The sequence below is a fragment of the Taudactylus pleione genome, unplaced genomic scaffold, assembly GCF_031769625.1.
Source record: "Taudactylus pleione unplaced genomic scaffold, aTauple2 ptg000004l, whole genome shotgun sequence".
NCBI classification, from domain to species: Eukaryota; Metazoa; Chordata; class Amphibia; order Anura; family Myobatrachidae; genus Taudactylus; species Taudactylus pleione.
In genome coordinates, this window is record NW_028284407.1 from 5,075,750 (window position 1) to 5,085,798 (window position 10,049).

Genomic DNA, 10,049 nt, shown 5'->3' on the forward strand with positions numbered 1-10,049 from the left:
ATTAATTGGTTCTTTTTCTTTTAACAGAGTGATGTCAGAACGCCTAAATTAACAAAACACATTCATAAAATTCACTGGAACAAGAAGAAAGAAGACGCGGTAAAGTCAGTCCAACTCGCAATAAAGCAGCTAAACTCCGAGAACAAGCTTAGCAACGATTCCAGTAAGATTCTCCAATTATGGCCTGTATTCAATTAGCGGCGAAAAGCCAAGATCGGCGATAAGCGTGATGTTTTTGCCTCATTCGCCTGTTTGGAGGCGAAGTTTTCACCTACAGATGGGTCCACAACTCCACATACATCTAGCCTTCTGGCGCGTTAAACAGCCCTTCTAGTTGCACCATGCAGTTGCGTGACTCAGCGCCGAGCGTCTTTCCGTGCGTCTTGTTGCCTTCAAATGCATCTTATACACAATATGATGTGAATAGATAGTACAACCAGCTTCCGCTGATTAAAATGATATGCAGCATGCCTATGTTCTCTGGGCCTGATTCAGGCCCGGTCGCAAGTGCTGACCGTTCGCAACCAGGTCGATGGTGGCCCAGAGCGCATGCGCACGACAGAGCCGGCTCCGTCGTGCGCATGCGCGAGACCCGGATAGCAACGGCCAAGCTGTCGCTCCAGGTCTCGTACCAAAGGGGGCGTGCTGTCGATGTTGAGTGACAGCACGCCCCCTTTGGTGGGCGGGCCGGGGGAGTGGCTGCCCAAACGGAAGCGTTCCCATGTGAACGCCTTCGTTTGGGGCGGGCCCCACTGACATCACGAGTGATGTCAGTGGGAGAGATTTCGGCTCTGTTGGAGCCGAATTCTCTCGGGCTTGCGGCAACGAGACCCTACCACAAGGGTCTCGTCGCAAGCCCGATGGTGACCATCGCGACAATCATCATGGACACTCGCATTAGCTGTGGGTGGCAACCCACAGCAATGCGAGCTGCCAGGAGGCCGCTCCATAAAAAAAGACGCCCTGCTTCAGAGTGAGCGCTCTGTCAGAGCGTCCGGCTCTGAATCAGGGCCTCTGTGCGTCTGCCGGTGTATCTGCATGCGACATGCTACGTTACAGTGTTACAGCCGCTGACACTGTAACGTAGCATTTCACATTCAGATACACCCGCACTCGCTCAGAGAACACCGGCATGCTTCATATCATATAAAGCAGCAGAAGCTGCTTGTGCTATCTATTGCATCGTTGTGCAAATAAGACGCACACTGAGCTCCCGCGTTGTGTGTGGCCCGACTTGTAGGGCACAGAGTATAGATGTATGTGGGCACATCTGTACTTACGCAACGCGCGCTCCCACTTTTGCCCTATTCACTTGCAAAACAGTAGAAAACGCATATGTGCGACTGCAGCGAATAGAGAAACTAGTGAAAAGGACAGGTTTTTTGGGGGAAATCGGTCTGTAACCGCTAAAAAGCCTCACTGACCCGGGGAATCAATATAGAAGTGTATTAATAGCCCTAATAAAATTAATTAGGGATCTTATATTGAGTCAAAGGGCTGTTATAAGCATATTTGCATAAGTGTGGAAAAATTATATAAATCAGTGGTTTTTGTGAAAAATAATTGCTGTATTTAAATTGGGGGTACATTAAAATGGGTGCTAGTATATTTGTGTGTCTGTAAAGTGCAGATTTAAAAAATTTAAAAAACAACACCTGCTGCAGCCTCCTGCAATCCTAACAATGCCTGTCCCATCCATAGAACGGTATGTAGTCAGGAAGTCGGCGGTTGAAATGCCGACCGCCGGCCTCCCGACTGTCAAATCCTGAAAGGGATTAATGATAGGTGTCAAAATCCCGACACCTATCATTATCCCGGCATACCGACCGAAGGTAACCCGGAAGCGGACAGATGCGGTGGGGGTGGGTGAGTTAAGTTAGGGGCTCCCAGGGGGAACTTAGGGTTAGGCATCCCATGGGAGGGTTAGGCTAGGGGAAGGGAGGGTTAGGGTTAGGCACCCCCCCAGGAGGGTTAGGTTTAGGGTGTGGGGATGAGGGGGTTAGGTATAGGCACCTACGGGGTGAGGTTAGGGTTAGGCACTAGGGTAGGAGGTTAGGCACCCCTAAGGAAAGGTTTGGGGGAGGAGAGGGTTAGGAATAGTTGAATTACTTACTCTGGCCGGTCTTCCGGCTTTGGGATTTGAACACATACCGATTCCCATAGAACACCCCAATATACCTATCCCAGTACTTTAGCCCCATTTTCAAACACTTTTTCCATTGTCTTTGTTTAGGGCGAATTAAAATATACAGTATATATTTTTGTTTTCGTAATTAGTCACTGGGGGGGTTGCCGAAAGGGTTCTGAACCAAGCCTCCGTATTTTTACTCAAAAATAGGGATTTTGCACATCTTTTCTTCTGCCTTTGGGTGGAGAAACTTTTTCACCTTATTTTGCCTATGGAGTTTTCGCACATGCGAAAACGTCCTGGAACTGAATAGGGCGATAATTTGGAAAGTGGCGAATACATCGCATCACGGAATGTTTTTCGCCGATCGCAGCTTTTCGCCTCTAATTTAATTCGGCCCTATAGAACAAATCATATATCATTGTATCAGCTAATGTTAGCGATTATACGAGATAAAGATGATGCTGGTAGAATTGCTGCTTCTTACAGCTTGGGCCTGATTACAACCTGGGTGCTAAATACATGGCATTTGTTCCTTCTCCTCAAGACCAGCTACCAATTCCCCAGCCTGCTTTCTCCAAAAGGAAGCGCAGTCATTCATGTTTACCATGCTCAAGAAAGGGGTTGGGTATGGGATCCCGGGGGTTGGGATGCCGGTGGTCAGAATACCGACATCGGCATCACGACAGTCAGAATCCCATGCCTGAACATAAGTAGCCTATCTTTAATCCCTAACCCCACAGCCTAACCCTTACCCTCTCCTCCCGCAGCCTAACCCTAACCCTCCACATAGTGCCTAACCCCTAAACCTAACACTCCCCCTAACCCTAATACTTAAAGTTGGGATGCCGGCGGTCGGGATTCTAGAGCTAGGATTCTGACTGCTGTCAGGATTCCGGCGCCGTTATTCTGTGCGTCTGCATCCCGACCACCGGGATGGTAACTACATCCCCGTGAAAGGATATTGGAGTTGTGATATGACCTTTCAATGGTAGCAATGTGTTAAATTCAACTTCTTCAGTAAATAGACCCTGAGCTTTAAATGGGGACTTGGGGAAACACTCAAAAAAGTTCTCCCCAGCTGGTAAATCTGTACATCTATTACCCCAAACCCCCACTTTTCAGGAAAGCTTTAAACTTGCTGGGCTGAGTAATGCTTGCTTCTAGAGCCATTACAGCCTGGACGAGTTGGAGAGTAAACTAGGCTGTACTGAACGGTTACCAAAGTGGCTGATAGGACACCTGCTCTAACCCAGCAGATAACGCAGGTCCATGTATGTATGGAATCATGCAGGAGGAAACCAGGTGTGGATCAAAGATTTACAGTGAAAAGATAGACAATGTTTAGGTAGACACCACAAGTTAGACAGGCAATAGGTCGACACGCTAAAGGTTGACATGTAAGAAGGTCGACATGTACAAATGGTCGACAGAGTCAAAAAAGGTCGACACAAAAATGGTCAACACTTTTTTTTGTTTTCTAGCCCTAATCTTCACCCTAACCCTCCCCTTGGTGCCTAACCCTACCCCCTGGCGCCTAACCGTCGGGGTAGGTGCCTGACCCTAACCATCCCTTCCAGTGCCTAACCCTAACCGCCGGGGTAAGTGCCTAACCCTCCGGTAAGTGTCTAACCCTAACAAACAAAACAAAAAATGTGCCGACCACCTTGCGTCGACCATTTGTATGTCGACCTTTTGACAATGGTGACCATTTGTATCTGTCAACCTATTGACCCTGTCAACCTTTGTGTCCCTGTCGACCTATTGCTTGTCTAACTTGTGGTGTCTACCTAAACATTGTCTACCTTTTTATTGTAGATCTAAAGACCGGATACTGAGGAAACTGAGGAAACCACTGCATGAGTAAACAGAGCAGTCCTAACAAATATCCCAATAGTTTTGGTCATCGTATAAGCACATACGATGCCTGCAAATGTCCTTTGAGGCCTGGTTGGACTCAGTAGACTAGTCCAATATAAATAATAAAAATGTAGCACTTTTAGTGTAGCATTTTATTTGTCAGCTTCTATTAAAGCCACTTCCAGTCCAGTATCATTATTATGCCAGTAACTGGAGATCACAAACCTCAGTGGTGAAAATCACTTTTATAAAATTAAAAATTGTCCGGTTTCTCTCTTTGTTAAATACATATCAACAATACCTTGTCCTGATATACTGTACAGTACATGTTTATATTTCTCTATTTGTAGTCTATCTAATTTTTATCTTTAATGTTAGGCACATGGTTTGCTATTACTTTATATGCAATAATACAATTTTGCATAGAAGAAAATTGTATAGTGCATAAATCGTTTTCTAGGAAACAACCATTTGCAGGGTCCACAGTGTTCCAGATTTGCAACTAAAACAGGAAAACAGCGCTATGTGGACAATATGAAATGAATATATTAATATACTAATATACAGTGTTCCAGATTTCCAGCTGATTTTTTTTTTTTAAGCATATAGAACTTTATGAATAAATAAGTTAAAAACTTTCCGAGTTGCCACAAAGGGGCGCTGTTGCTCCCTGGGAGGTAAATAATGTACAGTGTAAAAGTAAAGAGTATCGAGCATTATTTTGTATTTGTAAATGAAGTTTTATTGATGTTAATTACAAGTGGCATCTTTTGCAACACTTTATTTGCATTTTAATGCAAAATATGAAGTTCAGATTCCCGCATTTGAATATTATTCATTTGCAAGTCAAGACACAGGAAAAGTTGTTGGATATTTCGACAGAGATTAATATTTATTTTTTTCCTTTTTAAAGAGGATGTCAAATTTTGGACAAATAATGTAGGTGAGATGGAAGAAAGGGGTCCAGTGCCACGACCTGTTATCTTTGCCGCAGCTCACAGCAAAGTATTACTCTCCATCCAGTCTTTAATAATGAAGCTTTCTGGAGCTCTTTAAAAAAGACCCTGTACAGATTCAGTATACCAACATCTTGAGCTTGCAGCAAATTCCCAGGGGAGCCCTGATTTGTTCCATTGCAGGTCATGTTATACAGTCAGGTGCATAAATATTGGGACATTGACAGAATTTTCATATTTTGGCCTCTATTCACCACCACAATGGCTTTGAAATGAAACAAACAAGATGTGCTTTAACTGCAGACTTTCAGATTTAATTTGAGGGTAATTACATCCAAATCAGGTGAACGGTGTAGGAATTACAACGGTTTCTATATCTGCCTCCCACTTTTTAAGGAGCCAAAAGTAATGGGACAAACTAAACAATCCTAAATCTAAGTTTCACTTTTTAATACTTTGTTGCAAATCCTTTGCAGGCAATTACAGCCTGAAGTCTGGAACGCATAGACATCACCAGACGCTGGGTTTCATCCCTGGTGATGCTCTGCCAGGCCTCTACTGCAAATATCCAGTTCCTGCTTGTTCTTGGGGCAATTTCCCTTCAGTTTTGTCTTCATCAAGTGAAATGCATGCTCAATCGGATTCAGGTCAGGGGATTGACTTGGCCATTGCATAACATTCCACTATTTAGCCCTAAAAAACTCTTTGGTTGCTTTTGCAGTATGCTTCGGGTCATTGTCCATCTGCACTGTGAAGCGCCGTCCAATGAGTTCTGAAGCATTTGACTGAATATGAGCAAATAATATTTCAATGAAACACTTCAGAATTCATTCTGCTGCTTTTGTAAGCAGTCACATCATCAATAAATACAAAGGAACCAGTTCCATTGGCAGCCATACATGCCCACGCCATGACACTACCACCACCATGCTTCACTGATGAGGTTGTATGTTTTGGATCATGAGCAGTTTCTTTCCTTCTCCATACTCTTCCCATCACTCTGGTACAAGTTGATCTTTGTCTCATCTGTCCATAGGATGTTGTTCTAGAACTGTAATGGCTTTTTAAGATGTTGTTTGGCAAACTCTAATCTGGTCTTCCTGTTTTTGAGGCACACCAATGGTTTACATCTTGTGGTGAACCCTCTATATTCACTCTTGTGAAGTCTTCTCTTGATTGTTGACTTTGACACATATACACCTACCTCCTGGAGAGTGTTCTTGATTTGGCCAACTGTTGTGAAGGGGTTTTCTTCACCAGGGAAATAATTCTTCTGTCATCCACCACAGTTCTTTTCCGTTGTCTACCGGGTCTTTTGGTGTTGCTGAGCTCTCCGGTGCATTCTTTCTTTTTAAGAATGTTTTTGCTATCTCTCTGATGGGTTTGTTTTGATTTTTCAGCCTAATGATGACTTGCTTCACTGATGGTGACAGCTCATTGGATCTCATATTGAGAGTCGACAGCAACTGATTCCAAATGCAAATGTCACACCTAGAATCAACTCCAGACCTTTTACCTGCTTAATTGATAATGAAATAACGAGGGAATTGTCCACACCTGTCCATGAAATAGCGTTTGAGTTGATAGTCCCATTACTTTTAGCCCCTTAAAAAGTGTTTGGCACATATAGAAACCATTGTAATTCCTACACCGTTCACCTGATTTGGATGTAATTACCCTCAAATTAAATCTGAAAGTCTGCAGTTAAAGCACATCTTGTTTGTTTCATTTCAAAGCCATTGTGGTGGTGAATAGAGGCCAAAATATGACAATTCTGTCAATGTCCCAATATTTATGCACCTGACTGTATTAAAGGGGAGTTGTCTAGTGAAAAAAAAATATATATAAATTTATTTAAATATTATCTGCTGTCATTAATGAAATTTTGAATTCCTGCAGGTGTTGACTGCCAGTGGATCTATACACTAAGGATGCGTCAGATGGCCATTAATAGGTCTACCCAGCATCTATCTGGCTCTCAGTCCTCCAGCCTTACTAATCTATCTCAGATTTTGCCATACCTCCATAACCAAGAATCCTACGCTGCTGCTGTCAAGCGGACTCGTTCCACCTCAACATTACAAGTCACTCCTATCAATTACTCCCGCAGCTCGTCACCAACGCTTTTCGGGATGACTAAAAATTTGTCTTCCCTGTCTATCCAAAGTTCTAAAGGCAGCAGCGCGTCTAGTACAGCTTCCGACAGCCCATCTGAGAGAGAGCGAGTCCGAAGCAGGGCAAATAATTCCTATTACCACCAAAATGTTCACAGCACATCCATGCAAAGGAGAAGTGGAGGGAAAAGCCCTCAAGCAAGCAATGGGAAATATTACAAGTCCTATACAACAGCACAAAATGCGCCCAGGTCCCATGAATACAAACCTCATAGAACGAGCCAAATCCAACACCGGCCAATACCAGGAATGCCAGTGCCCACCGCAGATGCTGCTAACGGAGACGATAACAAGGTTAATAATGATGGCGGATGGATAAAGGTAGAATATTCCAAAAAAGGCCATAAACCACCGACAACAAGCAAGTCGAAAAAAGATAGGCCAAAGGTGTCTGGTCGCAGTCGTTAGTAGTAACAATTTACGCCTACTATTTATTTTCAAAGATGCTAGAATTTTATCTAATTTAATTTGACTTAACCTCAAAAATGTATCATAGCATTTTTTATATATATTTATATATTTCCATACAGAAAACAAATAGTTTCTATGCAAATTGCAATTTGAGAATAAAATTAAAGGACTTATATTTGAGGATCTATATTAGTTATTTATTTATTCTAACCCAGTGTACAGTAAGTCTGTGGGAGCCACTCTGCCTCCTTTGCTGTGACGGGCCATAGTGTCCCATCAGTAATGACTGCACTAGGGGGGCTTCTGTTATACCCTCTATCTGTGTGTCAATGGACTATAATGGTAGGGGGTCTCATCATATAATGGTGGGGGGCTCACACTGTATATCACACCCTCCCCCCCTCTCTCCACATGTACTGTGTATGTACACATGGTGTGCGAGATTCTGTTGGTACACGTCCATCTATTTAAAATAGGCTCCTGTGCCCCCAGATTCATTTGCAGCCTTTATCTAAATCCAGAGCCCACCTTTATAAAAACATATGTGGTGCAGGAACTCCCTGAGACATAAACTTATTTCACGGGGTCCTGCAAGGGATAAAGGTTGAGCAAAAGAAGGGGACTTGGACTGCACACCCTAAATTTAAACATAATAAGGAGTGACTTGTAGTACCACGCAGGAAAAAGAAAATGCAGGTGCATACTGTAAGCACTAAAAATTATTTTAAGAAAAATCTGCAATTAACATGGAGTATAAATGAGGTACTTAGCACGTTCGGTCAAAAATGCATGCCCATCCACCATGTCACGTGGACCCCGTCAGGTGGGTCCCCAACATCCCTAATACTAAAATGCACCAGCATTTTCTTTTTCCAAAAAGCTTGAGTAAGGCTGATCTAGGGCCAGCTGGCACTGATAGAACAGGAAATGCAAAAAGAGGATTCATGCAAGAACAACCTTATAGCTTGCAATTAGCATTGTCATCATTTCACTTACTTTGTATTTTTTTATAACTGAATATATGCAAAACACCTAAAATGACATTTCACAAAACAATGTCCTATATAGTAGTAATAACATGAACTGTCCATGTGTTCTGTAGCATTTTCTCCTTTGAAAATTAAACTTTGGCCTTTTGACTCTATCTCAGTAAATGTTGTATTGGGCCTGTCAGAGCTGAACTCTATGCTGAGATCAACTCAGTTGAGCAATTATCGGTGGTCTGCTGATGCGTCGCATTGCGTATGCGCCGCGAATGAATTGCAATCGCACTTGCTGTGAGGATTCACTTGCAATTGATTGACAGGAAGAGACCCTTTTGTGAGTGGTTACGGGGAGTTCTGGCCAAAACGCAGGCGTGTCGGGGCTGTTTTCCTGGGCGTGTACTAGCCAGCGTCTGCGATCGCGCATGCAGAGAGCAAAGCTCCAGTGTCTCAGTTTTCAAGTCCATTCTGAGTGACCACAGACTCACTCGAGGGGACAATGGACCTCATTCAGAGAAGGACGCTATTTGCGCTCACTCATTCAAAAAAAGGGGCTGGCTATTTAAATTAACCACTCGCTCTTTGCGGTCTGTTGACACCTCTATGTCTGAGCGAGCGTCCGAAACATGCGCTGGCTATTTTGTAAAGATGCCCCCTGGCCGTTCGCATCATACGTCATCTCCGCTATTTATTTGATTAATCGAGTACATCGAAAGGCGTATGAACTGCTCGCTATTCTTGTGGTAGCATTTTCCTACCGCAATCATGCGAGCAGTTCAGGCTAAAAGACAACCAAGTGACGTGGTCGATGACGCTGCTTTGTTAATTATGCACACCCTTAAAACGCCAGTTTTGACCGTTAGGCACGCCTGCGTTCGGATCTCCACTCCCCGTTTTCAACTTCCCCTGTTACCACCCACAAACGCCTCATCCTGTCAATCAAATTAGCAGGCACTCGCTATTTTGCGAGCACACAATTTTCAACCGCACTGACTGGTTGGCGCATGCGCATTACGACCCATACGCATGCGCAGATGTGCGAACATCGCTCGGACCGAACAAGCGGCCACTTACGAGTGGCTCTGAATCAGGCCCAATGTTTTCTGGATCAGCGTCCAGTGCTGCGTTTGTGTATGCGGCTGCGGGGGCTCCAGTGGGCGTCTCAATACAAAATCTGCTGGCTGATGCATTAGTATATTATAGCAAATGCTAAGCGGCAAAATTTGCACATGCGTTTGCATTATAAATAAAGGATAATAATTAGTGTACACCTCCGAATCAGGATGCAGGTACATTTTACACTGACCACAACACTTTTCTCTATTCTGCCAGACATGGATTTCTTTGGAAATAACTTTTTACTGTTGAGATTACCTAAGAAAGCTTCATTTACTGATTGTTGGGACAGACATGACTTCGTCTTCAGTGTACATCATGCAGGAAAGACAGAGGCAATTCCATGCAGTCAGTGCAACTTCAGAAGTTACCTTCCTGATGTTCTCATTATCAGATTTATGTATGTATTGTATGTATGTAT

At 43.6% G+C, this 10,049-nt stretch overlaps 1 protein-coding gene across 4 annotated transcripts in view; it reads left to right on the plus strand.

Moving 5' to 3' along the window:
* Positions 1–7,716, plus strand: part of MAP3K20 (mitogen-activated protein kinase kinase kinase 20) — a 196,210-nt gene extending 188,494 nt beyond the window's left edge. For all 4 annotated transcript variants that reach the window (XM_088471781.1, XM_088471844.1, XM_088471712.1 and 1 more), the window contains exons 19-20: positions 28–163; positions 6,844–7,716. In XM_088471781.1, the coding sequence (XP_088327907.1) occupies positions 28–163; positions 6,844–7,526 (819 nt within the window). In that variant the 3' untranslated portion in view covers positions 7,527–7,716. The remainder of the gene's footprint in view (positions 1–27; positions 164–6,843) is intronic.
* The last annotated feature ends 2,333 nt before the right edge of the window (positions 7,717–10,049 follow it).